Consider the following 21,556-nt stretch of genomic DNA (forward strand, 5'->3'; position numbering starts at 1 on the left):
GTCACTGAGAAAATTTTAACTAACAGAAAAATTCGTAGCACTTGAAGCTAGACAGATTTCAATTCCACTTCTGAGACTAGCAATGACTTTAAGTAAAACTTTCAATGCTCATTTGGAATCTGTGACACCAAGAAACCATAATAATAAACATTATTGTTAAATTTTTGAAGTAAAACTTCTTTAGGCGCGACTAGGGAGTAACTCAGATTTTTTTTTTGACGGAAGTAACGCTTACTATAGTCTGTGTAGTTTCCGCTATTTAAAAATAATAATTTGGATTGGTCGTAAGTAAATGTTATATACTCCACGTTTCTTGACTTATACGCCAGCTAGTGGCAAATATTATAATCAATTAGGATTATTTATTTCCAATATTTTAAAACGGATCAATTGTAAATAGCAAAGTGAATAATAATTCAACAGTTTAAAAAAAATTATTTTAAATTGCAAAGTTTTTTGAAAATCTCTAAGTATATTTGTTTATTTATTACTTTTGTAATAAATAAATTATTAATAAATTTTCTGACGATTACGATATTCTATAAAATTCAATTTGGAAAAACCAAAAGTTCACGACTCATAATGCTCATTTAATTATGAAGTATTAAAAAAAAAAAAAAAAATTAGGAAAACGGTTGACCCTGAAGGCCATCCCTGCAACTTCCCGCTAATCCCATACTTAGGCGCTTAAAATTGCACCAATGACGTTTTTGAGCTCTCCGAGCTCAAAAATACAATTTATGGGTTATTTTGAGCTCTCCGAGCTCAAAGAGATTGCTTTTCTATGCTTTAAAGCACTTCGAGCTCAAAAGTCTGATAGAGATTTGATAAGACACTATTTCTTGAATTTTTAAACCGCAATAACTTTTGAATGAATAAACCGATTTTTACGCGATTAGAAGCATTCGACGCAGTTTTTTAAGATTCACAAAGAATCTCAAATTTTGAATTGATCGCGCTAGGAATTTTGGAGTTATTCTGAAAAAACACTTTTTTCGGTTTTCTTTCGTTCACGATATATCTCGAACGAATCAACCGATTTTGACCGGACTGGTGGCGATCGACGTGGTTTTTTGAGGTTAAGAGCTAATTAGTTTTTGGAATTGAACCTTTAAGCCGTTTAAAAGTTATTAAAAAAAAAACACATTTGAAAAAAATTTTTTTTTCAGTTTTTTTAAGATTTCTTAAAATCTATTGATCTGAATCGGTCCAAATAGTTTTCAAAATCTAAGTTTGGTCAAGCCCTTTCGAATGACACCAACTGCGATGAAATCGGTCAAGCCGTTCAAAAGTTATAAGCGGTTCACATACTTTCACACACACACACACACACACACACACACACACACACACACACACACACACACACAGCCAAGTAGACCGGTCTAAACTCTGCATCAGATGTGGACAAGAAGGGCACCGTATCTCTGACTGTAAAAATCCTGCCAAGTGTGCAATATGTGCTGAGCAGCAAGGAGCAAAGGACGTGGCTCACCACGCCGGCACCCACAGGTGCCCGGTATTTCAGGAGGCGCTCCAGAAGTTGACGAACAAACAACCATGAGGATACTACAGCTCAATGTCAACCATTGTGAGGCAGCGCATGACCTGCTCATGCAATCCGTGCGAGAATTAGAGCTTGACTTGGTACTAATAGCAGAGCCATATAAACACCTGAGTACCCAACCCTGGGAATCTGATAGCACATCCAAAGCTGTCATCTGGTCATGTGGCAAACTCCCTTTCCAAAATGCAGTCGACAACAGCAATGCCGGCTTTGTAGCAGTATCAGTAGAGGGCATCCGCTTCTATAGCTGCTACGCACCACCTAGCCTCTCCATTGTTGACTTCACTGATTTCTTGGATCGACTAACTGAAGATGCAAAGCAATACCATCCAGTAGCGATAGCCGGAGACTTCAACTCCTGCGCAATTGACTGGGGCAGCAAACATACCAACGCACGAGGGAAAGCACTACTAGAGGCCTTTTGACATCACTTTTGTCAGTAATAGCCTTGCTAGAGGTGACTACAACTGGAAAGTGTTGGACATCTACACTTCCAGCGACCATCATGCGATATTCTGGGAAATATCAAACGATCAGAACCTCAAGAGACCAATCAAGCAGTCTAACATCGTTGGTTGGAAGGTGAAATCTTTTGACCCAGAAGCATTGCTAATAGCCCTCGATGGTGATCCGATCAACATTGGATGTGCAGAACAACATACTAAGGACCTGATGAGGAAAGTAACACATGCTTGTGATGCCAGTATGCCTCGTAAACGTGGCATAAATTCGAGACCTTCGGTGCATTGGTGGAACGACCACATCAGCGTCCTCCGTAAAGAGTGTCATAGAAAGAGAAGAATCTCCCAGCGCGGCTATCAACGGCTCAACTCAGTGGAGCTGATCGCAGAGTACAAAAAGGCGCGTCGTGAACTGAATAAAGCCATCAAAGAGAGCAAAAGAAGATGCTGGAAAGAGCTTATATACGAGGTGGATAAAGACGTGTGGGGTAGGCCTTATAAGGTGGTTATGACCCACCTGAAAAAACAACAAATGCCATTACCTACGTGTCTTCAACTTCTTCAGAAAATCGTCACTGCACTGTTCCCACAGCAACGCAACTTCGATTACCAGTGAAGAAGAACTGCTGGAGGCCTGTAACCATGTAGGGAATAATAAAGCGCCGGGATCGGACGGAATCCCTAATATAGCCTTGAAAACCATCATAAAGGCAGCTCCCACATTATTCCTCGACGCTTATAATGCATGCCTCAAGGAGGGCACTTTTCCTCGTAAGTGGAAACAGCAACGATTGGTACTGTTACCTAAAGGGAAGAAACCACCAGAAGAACCGTCATCTTACCGACCACTTTGCATGCTAGATACGGCGGGTAAGATATTTGGGCGCATAATTCACCAGAGAATTGAAGCAGTAGTCGACCCACTCCTGGCAGACAATCAGTATGGATTCCGGAAAGGACGATCAACCCTGGACGCAATCAAACAGGTTGTTGATACGGCCAAGGAAGCAATCGCAGGAACCAGATGGAAAGGTGGAACGAAGAAGTATTGCCTGGTGGCGACACTAGACATTAGAAACGCCTTCAACTCCGCCAATTGGAAATGCATCATGCAGGCCCTCCAAGAGAAGAATGTACCAGAATACCTGCTTAAGATCGTAGCAAGCTACTTTGAAAACAGAGTCCTGAAGTATGACACGAAGAACGGTCCGAGGGAGTATGATATTACTGGAGGGGTACCACAAGGTTCAGTTCTAGGCCCGCTCCTGTGGAACATTATGTATGACGGTATATTAAGACTAACTCTGCCAAGAAACGTCAAATTCGTAGCATATGCAGATGACGTAGCCGTAGTGATCGTTGCCAAACACCTTGACGAGATAAATCATATGTTCAATCTCACTTTTGAGCACGTTAACCGGTGGATGGACGCAGTGAACCTGCAACTGGCGCAACACAAGACTGAGGCAGTACTTATTACCAGCAGAAAAGTGGTGGAGACCATTAAGCTGAAAGTCGGCGAACAAGAAATTACATCACAACCTTATATCCGATATTTGGGAGTGATGCTTGATGCCCGACTCAACTTCAAGCAGCAAGTGGAACATGTCAGTGCCAAAGCGTCAGTAGTGAGGGCTAGTCTCGCACGACTGATGCCGAACGTCGGAGGCCCAAAACAGAGCAGGAGGCTATTATTGTCATCAGTAGTCACATCGGTGCTCACTTACGGAATATCCATTTGGGCCGACGCATTAAAGACGCAAGAATCATGGAGAAAGGCTGGACCAGTATATCGACTGAGTGCCCTACGAGTAGCTAGCGCCTTCCGCACAATATCAGAGGAAGCAGTGTGTGTTATTTCCGGTACTCTGCCTCTCAGAGTCCTAGCTGAGGAAAGACGGAACCTATATCAACGAAAAAGGTCAACCACACTGAGCCCTGAAGAACTTAGAAGGGAAGAACGGCAACACAGCATCGCAAGATGGCAACAAGACTGGAATGCTTCAGAGAAAGGTCGGTGGACGTACCATCTCATACCTCGGATTGATGTGTGGTTCAGCCGGAGTCACGGTGAGATCAACTATTATTTAACGCAGATGTTATCAGGACACGGATGTTACCGGAAGTATCTTCACCGCTTTAAGCACGATGATACCCCAGAGTGCCCGTCCTGTACAGGGGTCAATGAAGATGCGGAGCATGTTTTCTTTGTGTGTCCACGTTTCAACCAACAGCGCGATGAGTTGGGGAAGATTCTGAAAAAGAGAACCCAACCAGAGTCAATAGTAGAAGCAATGTTGTCGTCAGAAGCTGCCTGGAACGCCACAAGCACTTTTGCTACAAAAGTGCTTACCGAGTTGCGATCCACTAAGAGGAAAAGAGCGAAAGACAGAATCTAGAAGGAAGAAATAGCATCTTAGCCACCAGAAGGAAGAGCGGCAGCTAATTCCTCCCCCCGCGAAGAAATGCCTTACGGCGGTACCATGGGGGATCAGAGGATAGAGGAGAAAGGGGTTTAGGGTTTAGTGGGTAGGGGCGTCAGCGTCGAGTTTTAGTATGACGCTGCGTCGAGTCGCCACATATCCAGGCCAAACAGCTATGCCTAGAGTCCGTAAAAAGAATTCCCCCCCCTAAAAAAAAAAAAAAAAAGAAAAAAAACACACACACACACACACACACACACACATACATACAGACACCGTGACAACCTCGCGGGGATAGTCAGGGAAGCTTCCTGTGACCTTCAAACGTCGAGATCTGATGAAATCTCGATTTTTGCAAAACGGGGTGAAAACAATAACTTCCCGATTTTCGAAAATATTCGATTTTCTTAGCGGGAAGTTAAAAAACATAAGTCGTTCAAAATTAGTTGCCGAAAAAACAGCTGTACTAGGAAGGTAATGCACAGGCGCCCCTGGTGGAATAAATGTACATAATTTGTATAGATATATCACGATCTATGTAAATTTTACATGGATATATATATATATATATATATATATATATATATATATATAGTAATACTAGCTGACCCGGCAAACGTTGTTTTGCCATGTGAATAATTTCTAGAGAATTTCTAGTGTAGAAAAAAAATGACTAACTTATTGGAAGTGTATAAGGATGTGAAATATGAGAGAAAAGGGCTGGAGCGCTGTTAACGATGAGGGAATGTTGTTTAAAAATAACAAAACACCAAACATTAATTGTTTTAATTTATTAAAAGTAATAATTATTTATATAATTAATAATTACATAATATTAATCTCTTAATGCTGCAGCGTGAACAATATTTTTTGTTAGCCCGTCTTTAGCTAATACAAACAAACTTGATGGTTTACCCACTCGAGAGCATGCACCGTATAATTGTCCGTGTGGAAAACATGGTGTGCTCAAATCTAAGCCACAAACAGACATTGTTTGGCCTTGGGATTTATTAATAGTCATTGCAAATGCCAATCTAATCGGAAATTGAATACGCTTAAATTGAATTGGCACATCTGTGGGTATAAAAGGTATTCGTGGTATCAATATATTTTCACCTCGAAACTTGCCATTTAAAATGGTGTCTTCGATAACGTTTTTCATTAATTTTTTAATGATTAATCGCGTACCGTTGCATAGCCGTGGCGGGTTCAAATTAAGAAGCAAAATAATTAGAGATCCAACCTTCAATTGTAAGTTATGTGGTGGCATGCCTGGCAAATCTAGTGAGTTCAAAAACTCTGTTGGAAAATTTACAGCTTCAGTGTTATCGCAAACTGTATCAATAGATTTATATGATACCAAGTCCCCTGGCAATAACTGTTGTATCTTCAGATTTAAAATGTCAACGTCCACATTTTTTGCAGCTAACATTGCTCTTTCTGCAAGCCACTCGAGATTTATGTAATTCGTGTGTACATCGGGAAATATTTATTCAATGAGAGCATCTTGCGAATCAATGATTGTGCAGAAATCATTCGCTAATTTTGTGTATCCAGTTTCAGCTATAGTGACTTTTCCATCGCCGATATCTAAAAGTTGTTTTGAGAATGTTTCAGCGGATGGATCTTGAAGCATTTGAACGCGCATATTTACTTTCAGCTGTACTATTTCAACATTACGCCACAATGTCGATGATTTTAAGCAGGCGTTGATTTCATCAGCGTATGTTGAACGTGGAATGACGGGAAGTGTTTGTCTGAAGTCACCTGAAAGGACTTACAGAGTACCACCAAATAGTTTGTCGTTGTTTTTAATATCTTTCAATGTCCTGTTCAACGCCTCAAGCGAATGTTTGTGTGCCATGGTACATTCATCCCAGATGATAATTTTACACTGTTTCAGCACTGTGGCTATGGACGATTGTTTTTTTATGTTGCACACTGCGTCAGGGTTATTTTAAATATTTAGTGGTAGCTTAAATACTGAATGAGCTGTTCTGCCTCCATCTAATAAAGTTGCCGCAATGCCCGATGATGCAACGGCCAATGCGATGCCATTATTGGATCGTATTTCGGCGAGAATCAGCGAAATACGGAATGTCTTGCCAGTTACACCTGGTGCATCTAAAAAGAAGAACCCACCTTGTCTTGCTGAAACTGCGAGCATAATGCGGTCGTAAATGGTTCTTTGTTCCTCATTCATTAGTGCATCCACCCAATTGGCTAGTGCGCTTCCGGAGTCCTCGCCGCCCATAAAGTAGATTTGTAAAAATTTATGTGGTTCGTTTGGCACTGGCAGCAATGAGCCTATTTTATCATAAACTTGGCCTCTGATTTTACATGTAGAATTATATTATTGACCATTTGCATTAGTATTTCGAACTATTTCTGTTGCTCCGAACGATGTCATTTGAAAGCATGAGTTGAATGTTCGAATGGACTTCAGGAACACGTTAGAATCTGGATCTGTGCCGATAAGCAAACCGTTCAATGGTTCCGGTGTTGTTTCAATTACAGGTAGTTGTACCTTCCCTGACGCGCAACACATCCCGGCTGGTTCATTTTTGAATTTCAAAGCATGACAATACGGGCATTCTTTGTCCATAGCACCAATTACTACTTTTGAATGAGCATAATATTCAATATCGGGCTCATACTGGAATGCTAGACGCAGAAATGATGTAGCTACAAATGCTCGATGTGCCTGTTGGCGTTGTTGGTCATTCGCTCTGCGTCTATTGACAGTAAAACGGTGTGATTGTCGTTGTTCTAACCTCATGACTTCATTGCGTTCAGCTCGTGTATCATCTAATTGTTCTTGACGCAATTGCGCTCACACGCGCTCCAGTATTTTCTTCCTGAACTTGTTCTTCGGTTCTTTGGGCTCTTCTATTTCGAATGCTTCTAGATTTATTTGTATCACGGCTCAAATTGGCCCCTTTGCGTTTTGTTCGCATTGTTAACTGTACAATACAAAACACACATGAATAGAACTGATTGAATTATTTAATTATTATATTAATCATTTATTTTATCTTTGATTACATTAAATATACATGTAAAAATTAGATAGTTTCACGAAAGCGAAAAATTTTATGTTTCTTAATTATATCGAAAATACATATTGTTAGAAATAGTGAAAAAAAAAATTCTGTCGAAGTTAGAGCTCTTATAAGTAAACACAAAAAAAAAATTTCCCAATTGTAATAAAAATCTAACTTTCACCGAATTCGTTTTTCACCATTCCCAACAATATTTTCGTTATAAATAAGAAAGAATAATTTTTGATTTTATAATAAACGTAAAAAATAATTTATACTTACAACTCAATAGCCGTTGTTTGCGGGAACTCGTGACACGTGTTGAGTATTTTAGAGGTTATGTAAGTCACTTAATTAACTGATCTTGCGATTTACACTCAAAATTAATAATTTTATTAGTTATTAATAATTAATTATATTCAATAATATTAGTTATTAATAAATAAATAATAAAGTTACTCGAGAATATATTTGATATGAGAGTTACACTGAGATAGTAAAAATATTTAACTACTACGCTTGAAGCATAAACACTAATAATAGCCGAAAACTATAGAGGTAACATCCCTACTCCGTGCTGTTTATAGGGTGAGAAGTGACACCGGTAGACACACGGAGGGGATAACTTACCAAGTGATAATAATTGATGTTATCGAGCGGGATAGAAAATGATAAAATTATGAAAAATACTATTAAAAAGCAAGGGTTGGTGATAAAAAAGTGCAAATTTAGAGTTGTATGTATTTTTTGATGCCACATAATAAAAAAATTTAAAAAAAAAATTTTTATCAAAAAAATAAAAAAAAAATTTTTGGGGTGAACACCCCTTATCACTTAGAGGTTAGAAAAATAGATAGTAGCCGATTCTCAGGCTTACTGAATATGCATAAAAAATTTCATGAGAATCGGTCAAGCCGTTTCGGAGGAGTATGGGAACGAACACTGTGACACGAGAATTTTATATATTAGAAGATACAGTCTTTTTTATTTTGTTAATTGTACATGAATGACACTGAATTACCTAATCATTCGCATTCAGTAGCCTACAATTATCCTAAAGAATAAAAAAAAAAAAAAAATTAGGAAAACGGTTGACCTTGAAGGCCATCCCTGCAACTTCCCGCCAATTCTATACCTAAACACTTGAAATTGCACTTATGACGTTTTTGAGCTCTTTGAGTTCATAAATGCAATTTGTGTGTTATTTTGAGCTCTCCGAGATAAAAAAAATAACTTTTGTATGCTTTTGAGCTCTTCGAGCTCAAAAGTTTGATAGAAGTTTGATAAAACACTATTTTTTGAATTTTCAAATCGCAATAACTTTTGAATGAATGAACCGATTTTCACGCGGTTGGTGGCATTCGACCCAGTTTTTTAAGCTTCATGAAGAATCTTCGTTTGAATTGATAGAACGGAAATTTCGGAGTAATTCCAAAAAAACACATTTTTCGGTTTTTTTCGACAACGATAACTCACGAACAAATAAACCGGTTTTGACCGGACTCGCGGCGATCAACGTGGCTTTTTAATGTTAAGAGCTGATTAGTTTTTGGAATCGATCGGTATTGCCGTTTAAAAGTTATTCCAAAAAAACCACTTTGGAAAAAATTTTTTTTTGTATTTTTTTTGGGATTTCTCAAAATCTACCGGTCTGAATCGTTCCAATGTATATTCAAAATTTAAGGTTGGTCAAGCCCTTTCGAATGGCGCCAACCGCGAAGAAATCGGTCGAGCCGTTCAAAAGTTATAAGAGGGTCACACACACACACACCCACACACACACACACACACACACACACACACACACACACACACACACACACACACACACACACACACACACTCGGGGCAGAAGAGATACTGCTACCGGGCGCGTCTCTCCGAGCGGATGGGAGAACGCTCGCTGTCCTTGGATGACACTTAATCTCTTAGTTGATGAGGTACAGCGGGTAGGAGCCAAGCAAAATAACCAAACAAAATACGCTCCCGTGGACAAAACTCCTCTTTAATGGGTTGGTCGCACTAACTGACCTAACAGGACGATCGTTCTCTGCTGTGACCCACTGGGAGTGACCGGAACCTGTATCGTAGTTTCCGACGATGCAGGCCACGGCTGATGTGAGCTTGCTCTACCGAGGTGTAAGTTGCAGCAGTGGATCAGGAGCCAGCCACTTCGGGCCTTGATCAGGAAGTACGCAGTGAGTGTTAGAGATCGGAATCTTCACCGCTCCGAGCGAGTCTAGTCCGTCCGTGTATTCCGGGACTGGCTAAGTGTCGGCTAGGCCTCAGGGAACTGGGGTAGGTGTACTATCTCCGAGGGTACACCCGTTCCTAGTTATGGCAACCCACTCCACTCCGTACGATGCGCTGGTAAATTAAAAAGTATGAGTAATTCAAAGGAAACAAACAAAAGTGGAAACGGGCTACATGCCCAACAAGCAGCGATTGACGCAAGCGCTGAAATGAAGCGTTCGCAAGCGCTCAAACGCCTTGAAAAGCTGATCAGTGAGTTGAATGATTTCGTTCAACCAAAGGTCAACATTCACAAAGAGATTAAATCCAAGATGACTGGTGTAACTAACGCCCTTCAAAGGTTTGAGAAGCTGGACGAGGAGTGGCGCTCATCATTGCAGCGCATATCCCATGCTACACCGGAGAAAGACTGTCAGGCTATCGACGTGACTGACGAAGCAATGGACACCGGAGCTGAAGGTGATGGTGAATCAGTCGCGGAAGACAAAAGTGAAGCCAGCAACAAGTCAGGTAAGAGAAAAAATCGACCTTCTCCTGACCCAACAATCAGCCAAGCCATGAAGAAAAAGGATTTGAAGAAAAGCCCTCCACAAGGAGCGGCAGGGCGAAGCGACGAACAGGAAAAAGCGTCAGTCTGGCAAAAAGTTCAGTCCAAGCAAGAGCTAAAGCGACAGAAGAAAGAGATGCTCTCAAAACAGACGTCAAAGGAGCCCCGACCTGAACCCAAGCGAAAGAAACCGCGGAAATGGATCAGACCGGATGCCCTCATCATTCGGCTGACCGAGAAAGCAAAGTACGCCGAGATCCTGCGTCGAATAAAACAGGACGTCCCTGACGACCAGGTCCGCAGTACGGTAGAGAAGATCAATAAGACCAATGCTGGAGATATGCTAATAACTCTTTCGAAGAAGAGCACCGACAAAGGCCAAACATTGAGAAAGACCATTGCAGACATTCTGAAAGAAGACGCAAAAGTAACCTACAAAGGACCACAGGAGGTAATTGAGATCCGAGACGTCGATGATGACACAACTAAGGATCACATCCAGGGTGCCCTACAGGAGGAAGCTGGAGATGGCTGTGAGATACCACTAGAGGCAATCAAGATCCGTAAGGCTTATAGAGGTACTCAAATTGCCACAGTAATTCTACCAGCAGCAACAGCACAGAAACTACTGGATGGAAGTAGCAAAATCCGGATTGGTTGGGTTAATTGCCGAATAAGGACAACGAAGAGACCTATTCAATGCTTTAAATGCTGGCATTTCGGACATCATGGATCCCAGTGCAAAAGCAAGGTGGACCGGTCGAAGCTTTGTATCAGGTGCGGACAAGAAGGGCACAAGATTGCTGATTGTAAAAATCCCGCCAAATGTGCATTATGTGCTGAGATTGAAAGTGCAGAGAATGTTGCCCACCATGCCGGTACCCATAAGTGCCCGTTATTTCAGGATGCACTCCAGAAGTTGACGAACAAACAAGCATGAGGATACTGCAGCTCAATCTCAACCATTGTGAGGCAGCGCATGACCTGCTCATGCAATCCGTGCGAGAACTAGAGCTTGACTTGGTACTGATAGCAGAGCCATATAAACACCTGAGTACCCAACCCTGGGAATCTGACAGCACATCCAAAGCTGTCATCTGGTCATGTGGCAAGCTCCCTTTCCAAAATGCAGTCGACAACAGCAATGCCGGCTTTGTAGCAATATCAGTAGAGGGCATCCGCTTCTATAGCTGTTACGCACCACCTAGTCTCTCTACTGTCGAATTCACCGCATTTCTGGATCGACTTACCGAGGACGCGAAGCATTACCACCCAGTGGCAATAGCTGGGGACTTCAACGCCTGGGCAGTAGACTGGGGTAGCAAGAATACAAACGCGCGAGGAAAGGAATTACTAGAAGCCTTTTCTACATTAGATGTAGTACTGCTCAACAATGGTGACACACCAACCTACACCAAAGGAGACACAAGTTCTATTGTAGATCTCACTTTCGTCAGTGGCAGCCTCACCAGAGGTAATATCAACTGGTAGGTGATGGATACTTACACAGCCAGCGACCACAACGCGATTCTCTGGGAAATATTAAACGCCCAGAGCCCGAGAAGACCTAAAAAGCAACTTAACACCATTGGTTGGAAGGTAAAAACTCTTGACCCAAGGGCATTGTTAGTAGCTCTCAATAGTGACCAGATTATCGCGGGCTGCGCAGAAGAGAGGACCAAGGACCTGATGAAAAGAGTGACCCAGGCGTGTGACGCCAGTATGTCTCGTAGACGTGGCATAAACACAAGACCTTCCGTTTACTGGTGGAACGACCACATCAGCGCCCTTCGTAAAGAGTGTCATCAGAAGAGAAGAATATCTCAGCGTGGCTACCGACGACCTAACTCTGTGGAGCTGGTCACAGAGTACAAAAAAGCCCGTCGATCCCTGAACAAAGCCATCAAAGATAGCAAAAGAAAATGCTGGAAGGAGCTCATCAACGAGGTGGACAGAGATCTGTGGGGTAGGCCGTATAAGGTGGTCATGACCCATCTTAAAAACCAGCTAATGCCATCACCCACGTGTCCTCAACTCCTACAGAAGATCGTAAACGCGTTGTTCCCCGAACAAAGCAAGTTTAACTACCTATTAGCGCAGAATGAAATGGATGACATTCCATCTGTCACGGAGGGAGAACTGATGGAGGCTTGTAATCGTGTAGGTAACAATAAAGCGCCGGGATTGGACGGGGTCCCCAATATTGCTTTAAAAACAACTATAAAAGCAGTGCCATCATTGTTCCTGGACGTCTACGACACATGCCTCGAGTAAGGGATTTTCCCTCGGAAGTGGAAGCAGCAACGACTAGTACTACTTCCAAAAGGGAAAAAGCCACCAGAAGAACCGTCATCTTATCGACCACTTTGTATGTTAGACACGGCAGGTAAGATACTTGAGTGTATAATCCACCAAAGAATAGAAGCAGTTGTCGATCCACTCCTGGCAGACAACCAGTATGGTTTTCGGAAAGGACGATCAACCCTGGACGCCATCAACTGGGTTGTTGCAACGGCCAAGGAGGCAATCGAAGGGATCAGATGGAAGGGTGGAGCGAAGAAGTACTGCCTGGTGGCCACTCTGGACATCAAAAATGCCTTCAACTCCGCCAACTGGGACTGCATTATGCAAGCCTTGGAAGAGAAAAACGTACCAGGATACCTACGTAGGATAGTGGCTAGCTACTTCACGGACAGAATCCTGAGATACGACACGAAAAATGGTCCAAAAGAGTACGGTATTACCGGAGGTGTACCCCAGGGTTCTGTTCTGGGTCCACTTCTGTGGAATGTCATGTATGATGGCCTGCTGAGACTGACTCTTCCAAGAAGTGTCAAGCTTGTTGCATATGCAGACGATGTAGCTGTCGTAATCGTTGCGAAACACCTAGATGAGATAAACCACATGTTCGGTATCACCTTTGAGAAAGTTAACCGGTGGAAGGATTCAATGAATCTACAACTGGCTAAACAGAAGACTGAGGCTGTGCTTATTACCAGCAGAAAAGTGATAGAGACCATAAAACTGAAAGTCGGAGAACAAGAAATCACATCACAACCATATATCCGATATCTGGGAGTGATGCTTGATGCCCGACTCAACTTTAAGCAGCAAGTCGAATACGTGAGTGCAAAAGCATCAGCAGTGGTAGCTAGCTTAGCACGACTGATGCCAAACGTCGGAGGCCCAAAGCAGAGCAGAAGACTACTACTATCATCTGTAGTCACATCAGTGCTCACTTACGGAATATCTATCTGGGCGGACGCACTAGAAAAGCAAGAATCATGGAGAAAGGCTGGACCAGTCTACCGTCTGAGTGCCTTAAGAGTAGCAAGTGCCTTCCGCACAATATCTATGGAAGCAGTGTGTGTCATCTCCGGAACTTTGCCTCTCAGAGTCTTAGCTGAGGAAAGACGGATCCTTTACCAACGAAAGAAGTCGACCACACTAAGCGCTGACACGGCTGTTTCCGGGCGTATCTCTACCGCTTCAAGCATGATGATTCCCCGGAGTGCCCGTCCTGCTCAGGAGTCAATGAAGATGCAGAGCACGTTTTCTTTGAGTGCCCACGTTTTTACCCACAGCGAGATGAGCTGGAGAATATCCTGAAGAGGAAAATCCAACCAGAGACAATAGTAGCAGCAATGCTGTCATCAGAAGCTGCCTGGAACGCCACAAGCACTTTTGCTACGAAAGTGCTTACCGAGTTGCGATCCATTGAGAGGAAAAGAGCGAAAGACAGAATCTAGAAGGAAGAAATAACATCTTAGCCACCAGAAGGAAGAGCGGCAGCTAATTCCTCCCCCCCGCGAAGAAATGCCTTACGGCGGTACCATGGGGGATCAGAGGATAGAAGAGAAAGGGGTTTTAGGGTTTAGTGGGTAGGGGCGTCAACGTCGAGTTTTAGTATGACGCTGCGTCGAGTCGCCACATATCCAGGCCAAACAGCTACGCCTGGAATCCGTAAAAAGGATTCCCCCCCCCCCTAAAGAGAAAAAAAAAAAAACACATACACACACGCACACACACATACATACATACATACATACATACAGACATACAGACACCATCGCGGGAATAGTCAGGGAAGCTTCCTAGGACTCTGAAACGTCGAGATTCGATGAAAACTCGATTTTCGTAAAGCGGAGTGAAAACAATAACTTCCCGATTTTTGAAAATCTTTGATTTTCTTGGCGGGAAGTTAAAAATTTAACTTAATTGATGCATTTTTTCGCAAGTTATAATGTTTTCAGAGTTTTTTTGACCTATTTTGAAATTTTTTTCCGTTTCTAGTAAACTAAATCAATTTTTGAAAAGTGTCAAATTAATCTTCATTGAATTATCTTGACAATAGTATGCAAAATATCGGTGACCGTCTCTTTTTTTTCATGCAAAAATTTCTCGCGACAAAAATTGTCAGCAATAATTTCTTGTACAATATTTTTTCACACAAAAACCATAATAAAAGGGCCATGTTCATGTTTTTTTTTATAAATAATTGTACTTAATTGTGAGAAATTTTGGCGGGATTAATAAAGGCGGATAGCCAAATATAATTAAATTATAATGTGATATTTATTATTCAAGTTAAAATTTAATCATTTCACTGATGTATGCCGTCAACGCCAAAGAAGTTTTACTTCAATCGCGCGTAAAGGTTACACGCACACACTTTTTTTTTACTTGATTAAATTATAAAAGTATTAATTATATAATTTATATGTTATATACAGTATTTCCATGACGAACATTATTTATTTTAGAAAAAATGCTGACAAGAAGCCGTGCAAGATGGTCAACTACCAATGAACGCACTATCCCAAAAGATCCCGGTGATTCTAATGACAGTGTTTATTCTGATAAAGAACCTGAGATTGAATCATCACAGTTAAATAATTCTAGTGATAATGATCATAGTGATAAAGATGGTGATGAGCATGATTATGCTCAAGATGTTAATAAACATATAACTAGCAGCTTGATGATTCAACCCTAGCAAAATTTTTTTTTGGCTAAAGATATGGAAACGAAATGCTTTATTGAACTTCTTGTAAGAGGGAAATGTAAAAAAAAGAATGTGCTCAGTCAAGCTTCGGGAGTGAAAAGACTTGGTCGCGCAGCAAAAATATCTTTGGCTGCATGGAAACTCTTTGTTACTGATAAAATTTCGGAGAGTATTGTAATCAATACAAATAAAAAACTACAAAAACGTCAGGTAAAATATAAACGTCTTAACGAATGTTCTTCGACAAACGAGGAAGAAATTCAAGCTCTTTTTGGATTATTATATTTGTCTTAAATTGTTACACACTGAAGTCAATGATTTATGGTCAGTGGACGGTACTGCTCTTGATTATTTCAAAACAGTAATGAGTAATAATCGATTTATCCAATTATTAAGCCCATTCCGTTTCGATGATTCCGAGATACGTCAAGAACGAGCACGAACCGATAAGTTAGCACCAATCAGAGAAGTTGTTGATCATATGAATAATAAATTTTTGACGCTGTATTGTGTGCATGAAAATATAACAATAGACGAAATGATGTTTGCATTTAACGGACGTTGTAGTTTTCGGCAATATTTACACATATTTAACATGAAACCTCATTCGTACGGAATCAAAGCTTTTGCTCTTGTTGACTCATCTAATTACTACACTTCATGCATTGAAATTTACACGGGCAAGTAACCTCCGGGGCCTCACTAATGATAATTCTCCGAAAGCTGTAGTGCAACGTATCACAGCATCAGTTTTAAAAACTGGGAGAAATTTATCAATAGATCATTGGTTCAGCTCTGTTCCTTTAAGGGGGTATTCTGGTCTAGAAGCCTAAATTTTAGGCATTTTTCAAACTAACATAAAAAAAAATTAAGAACATTTTTATTATCGGTTTTTTTATATGATGTTTATTAACGTTTCAAGAATATAAAAAAAAATTGAAAAAAAAAAAAATGATAAATTGGACAAATTACAGGTCGGTGAAGTGGGGGCTACAAAAAAAACGGTGCACCCTGGTTGACATGATTCCAGCCCTTGTAGTGATCTGAAACAAAAAAATTTGAAAAATTCTCAATCTGTAAAGATGTCGCTATCGCGTTGACCTTAGTCAAGAAAAAAAAAAAAAATTCACAAAATGGCGTCGACATGAAATATCAATTTTTTTTTTACCCCCTTTTTTTGACCTTTTCGAATTTTTTAAAAATACTCCAAATTGAAATTTTTCAAAATCCAAGGCAGACGCGATAGAGAGATATACAAAGAAGATTCCCACCAAATTTCAAAAGAATCGGTCGGGTAGAACTTGAGATATCATGTCAACCACTTCAAAAAAAGTAGTTTTGAGAAAAACGCGTTTAAAGTTTGAGAAACAATTATAGTAGAATAACTCGTATAATAACATTCAATACTCACTTTGGATTAATCGGCGATTCCAGATCCATACATTGGGCCTTCCTCAACTTCATATTCGATGTTTTGTGAAGTTCTTTCAGCTAATCGAGCTGTTCTGCCTTCTTTGGAAGCAGCAGTAGCTCGTAGCTCAGAGCGCTCAATCCGAACTTCGTTACGTCTGATAGCAAATGAATGAGCTTCAGTACCAACGGTGATGCCCATAAGTTCCATCATTTTTAAGATGGGTAAATAACCTTCATTAAAAATGGCAACAGCTAAATAATTCGCAATTTGAATTGTTTGAGATCCAGCGTGAATATGCTTGGGAGCAAAAGTCCATATTAATGAATTGAGCGATTCATAAGTACTGATACATAAACCTTTGCATATATCCATGACACTACAAAAAATATTTATTCCTTCTCTTCCTACTCCTAAAAGTCTCATAGCTGTAACGATCCGGCGATTAATTTCATAAGCTTTGTTCACCAACGGACATGATTGAATGTATCGAACATTTTCACAACTGCACTGTAATGTAATTTTAAATCCTAAACCGCGTGGTGCCGTTTGAGAAAATTTAATTTCTTCTTTGCAGGTAGCACACACAATTAAAGTTGAGAGAGTTTGAAAAACTGAGAAAAATTCCAGAAGACAGTACCCAAAATTTTTGTTAATAACTATTTCCTCATCTCCAAACTTTTTTAACTTTGCTGCGGAAGCACTCGTATAACTACAATCTTTTTCAGCGGTAAATTGATTTAATGAAAATCGTTTCTTCTTGTGCCTATCTGGACGACTACTGCTCCCCCGCGCACTTTTTCTATCCATTTTTAAGCAAATAAAACAAAATTTATTATTTCACAAAACTATCCACAGAGCACTTATCTACTTCGCTTCAAGATTGAAACTAAACTGAACAGAATAATAAATGATAAACAATATCAACATTATAACTTTCGCATTGAACAGTTCCTGGTATATTTAGTATGTATATTCCTAGTATATTAAGTATGTATAAAGGTATATATAGAAGTATAAAAATATATATTGAATATATATGAAGGCTTATGTCGAAAACAAAAGAGTTCTTGGAAAGAACGAGTGCTCAAGTCTTCCAGGAACTGCCACTGTTTATTGTGTGATTCGCGACGATCGGCCGGCTTAGATACTGCGTCACAAAATCGACTGTATTTTCGAAAATAATTCGAATTTTGAAAAATCCATTTAAGGACATATTTTTAAGGGTCTAAACTTTGAAAATATGCAAAAAAAAATCGATTTTTTCAAATTTCTAGACCAGAATACCCCCTTAATTGACAAACTTCAAGAATTATACGCGACGACTGTGGTAGTAACACTGAAAAAAATATAAAAGAAATTCCTCCTTAATACGAGACTGAATTGTCTCGTAAAAAATTTTTAATTTATATTGCCACAGAGTTAACAAATCCTCTGATGTTCAGACGTTTACAAATTCCGACCATTTCCAATTTTTTACGTACCACTACAAGACGAATCCTCAATATTGAAAATAAAAATCTTCCTATTGTTGTCGATAAATCAAGATCTCTATGTGCGTATTGCGCAGGAAAAAAATCGCGAGACTACCGAAGTTTGTAGTTATTGCGAAAATTTTAGATGTGGAGAGCATACGCGTTCAATATGTGTAAAATGTTATGAAGACAATGATTCATTGGAAGATGGAATTTAGTCATGATTTCATTTTCATCAATCACACTTGTTTTGTAAGCTTCAATAGTCGAATTTAAATGTGATAATATTACAAACAGTTGAATGAACCAATAATTTTATTGTTGTTTAAGTAATGACTTAACATATGATTGAAAAAAAATTTCAATAATTCAATCAAAAATTTAATTTAATTAATAATTTTATATTTGTGATTGACACTAGTTTCTTATGTTAAAAACATATTTCACGTGTGATAATAATAATAAGAAAATATTAATATATAAAATATATGGATCATTCCACCATATAAGAACATTTTTACGGGGCGACCCTCGCGGATTATGTTTAAAATTTATGGAGGTGTTCTCTATCATAAGACAAAAATTCCCTGAGAGTTTTAGCTCTTAATACGCAGCGGTCTTGAAGTTATGATTTTTTGAAATTTTGGAAAAAATTTTTTTTCAACTTTTTCGTCAATTTTTCTGATATGAAAAACATTTTTAAACAAAATCGACAAACATTGTATTTTGTAGGAAAAATTCTCAGCTTTTGAATGAAAATATTTATTTTTTCATAAACTCATTAGAAGACCTTTAAAAATCGAATTAAAGTGGAAAAATTGATTTTTTTCAGTGTGCAGCCCAAAATTCTTCAAATTTGAATTTTTTTTCTGAAAGCTGAAAGTTTTTTACACAAAATATAGCGTTTTGCCGATGTGCATATTTTTTGTTTCGTCACAATTAAATTAAACGCAAATTCATTATAATTAAAATACTTTTATTTTTGAACTTTTTTGAGATGTGGACACAGTTTTAATGAAAGCATAACCAATTTCATCTTTTAAAGGCACAAAAGTGTATAATGACTGTGTACATTTCACCGTTTTCGATTGAGAATATCGTACGTCTAACACATTTTTTTTTATTAAATAATCGTCATGAGCTATAAAAGTAAAGTCAACGCTTGTAAAATTTTTCGTTCCCCAGGAAAACAAATATTGTGGTTTCAGTATATGCTCTTTATTATTCATTTGTAATGAAGCTCTAGCAGCATATCGTTTTAATGAACCCGCAAGACCATCGCATGGTCCTTTGCCATGGGCAGTTGCAAAAAATTTCGAAGTCAGCATAATGATAATATAAGTTTGTAAATTATGCTTTCTTGTTTTTGAATTGTTGTGGAGCTCCATCAGAGAAGTAAAAAATCGTATTGATGACAGCAAACTTCTTTTTAAGAAAGGCAATCAATTGCTCTTGAAATAAATAAATTAAAACTGTGTCGTGCTTAAGACAATCTGAAATACCAACAAAGCTCAAATGCTTAATAGTATCATTTTCGTTATAATAAATCACCATTGGAAATATAGTAGCTTGATCATTATTCCAATGAAAGCCTTGAGCTGCTTTCTGCACAACGAATGCATAATTTTCCGCAAAGTCAAATACTACGGCGAATTCCCCGCTCTTTAAATTTAGTTTTGTATCAGAAAAAAATCGACTTTGTGTTTTCGCAATAAAATCATGTTTCAAAAGCTTATCAAGTTGCGTCACTAAAGTCTCGATGAAGTCTTCGGAATCTGAAGTAACATTCACAATAGTACAACGGTCTGTTGATGTCCACATTTTATATTGGATTTCATTAACATCAGATTCATTAAACGACACACGAAAATAATCAGCGATTTCTTCATTATTTGGACAACTATTGCACATTCTGGAAAAGCACGATTCTTTTGGATTGTTACAAACTAATTAATTAAATAAATTTTTGTAAATTGGCTGAGATTCTACAACCCAATCGGTGTTTTTCGCAAATTTTGGAAAATTACATCCTAAATGGAATAAATGTAATAAGATTAATAACTAATTTTAGTACAATTATAGAGAATGTCAAATACACAAGTACCTTCTAACATCAATTTTACATTTTGATGAATAGTTCAAACACATACGACATGTGTAGTTCGATTTCCATCACAATCCTTCACAGATTTAAAATCTTTCATGCCCGCTAATTGTTTTGAGTTTTCTTCGCTCTCATAAAAATCAATGACAAGTTTTTTTACATCTAACTTAAGCAGCTGATTGCCTGGAACTTTTGTGGGATTCAAAGTATCAGTAGTCATTTCACCAGAGTCTAAATCAACATTCTCGGATTCACTGATATCAACATTCTCAGATTCACTGATATCATTTTTAAGATTCAGTACAATTTTTCGAGAACAGTTAAATTCAGATGCCATACGACTGACTTCCCAACTGTCGGGTAAAATTGAAAGCAGCTTCTTTTTTATTGATCTGTAAAGCAAACGATCGATCGTATTAATATGAAAAAATGAAAATATTTTAAAATGATCGATTGTTAAAAAAATTTACTTGTCACTTTCAGCGTTATATAATTTCTTCACTTTAGCTATCATGAAACAATGATCTTGATTAATCTTTCTGTAGGTAGATTCAGGTACTATTCCAAATTGTGATTGGAACTTATTCTCTAGGGCAGCATAGCTTTCATCAAGTTTTTTTACTCCATAATTTTTTTCAGAATATAACCTTACATTAAACGCATAGAAAAATAATTAAGTAAGTTTTCACTCAGTAAATGAAAAACTTAATCAATAGAAAATTTTTACCTGTCTTTTTCAATAAGAGGAATTTTCAAAAATCGCTCTAAAGAATGATCATTGTAATCACATAGATTGTCGCTAAAATTACTGACAGTTCGAGATAAACTGCTTCCTTGAGTACAAATTTCAGCTGATATACTCAGACTTTCAACACTAATTTGACTTGAAATAATTTCCTCTTCCTCTGATGCCGGCGGAATATATCCTTTGACACGGAATCGACAACGCACACATAACATTGAAGTGTCATCTAAGTCAGGAAATTTCCAACGATCTTCGTCGGAAAATTTTCTTTAATCTTTAACTCCTTTTTTATCTAAAAGTTTCGTTTAACTAGATGTCAAAAGTCAATATTAAACACAAGGCCATTAATTTAATTGGTTCTACGTAGAGATTATACATAAGAGGTCAAGTGCACTGTATTAGTTACTTACGTGACTCATTGAATGGATTACAACAATTTACTGACCGTATACGTTTACTCATGGCGATGAAATATCAAAGTAACGCAATAATTATTACTTAAAAACTTGAGCAATTATATTTTT

At 38.8% G+C, this 21,556-nt stretch overlaps 2 protein-coding genes across 2 annotated transcripts in view; both read right to left on the reverse strand.

The window, feature by feature from the left end:
* The window catches only part of LOC123265791 (calcium-activated potassium channel slowpoke), a 400,630-nt gene that overhangs the window by 275,095 nt on the left and 103,979 nt on the right, over positions 1-21,556 (reverse strand).
* LOC123265786 lies at positions 19,139-21,269 on the reverse strand. Its single transcript, XM_044729704.1, has 4 exons — positions 21,015-21,269; positions 20,758-20,934; positions 20,288-20,679; positions 19,139-20,213 (listed from the first exon to the last, which is right to left on the reverse strand). The coding sequence occupies exons 1-3, from the start codon at positions 21,245-21,247 to the stop codon at positions 20,322-20,324; spliced, it is 768 nt and encodes a 255-aa protein (XP_044585639.1). The 5' UTR covers positions 21,248-21,269; the 3' UTR covers positions 19,139-20,213; positions 20,288-20,321.

The sequence above is a fragment of the Cotesia glomerata genome, linkage group LG5, assembly GCF_020080835.1.
Source record: "Cotesia glomerata isolate CgM1 linkage group LG5, MPM_Cglom_v2.3, whole genome shotgun sequence".
Classification (NCBI taxonomy): domain Eukaryota; kingdom Metazoa; phylum Arthropoda; class Insecta; order Hymenoptera; family Braconidae; genus Cotesia; species Cotesia glomerata.

Excerpts from the sequence above, each read along its gene's own strand:
- LOC123265786 (XM_044729704.1), bottom strand. The coding sequence starts at position 21,247 with ATGTTATGTGTGCGTTGTCGATTCCGTGTCAAAGGATATATTCCGCCG. Across the intron at positions 20,935-21,014 it reads CCTCTTATTGAAAAAGACAG|GTTATATTCTGAAAAAAATT; the intron begins GTAAAAATTTTC and ends GTTTAATGTAAG. Across the intron at positions 20,680-20,757 it reads TATAACGCTGAAAGTGACAA|ATCAATAAAAAAGAAGCTGC; the intron begins GTAAATTTTTTT and ends TTTGCTTTACAG.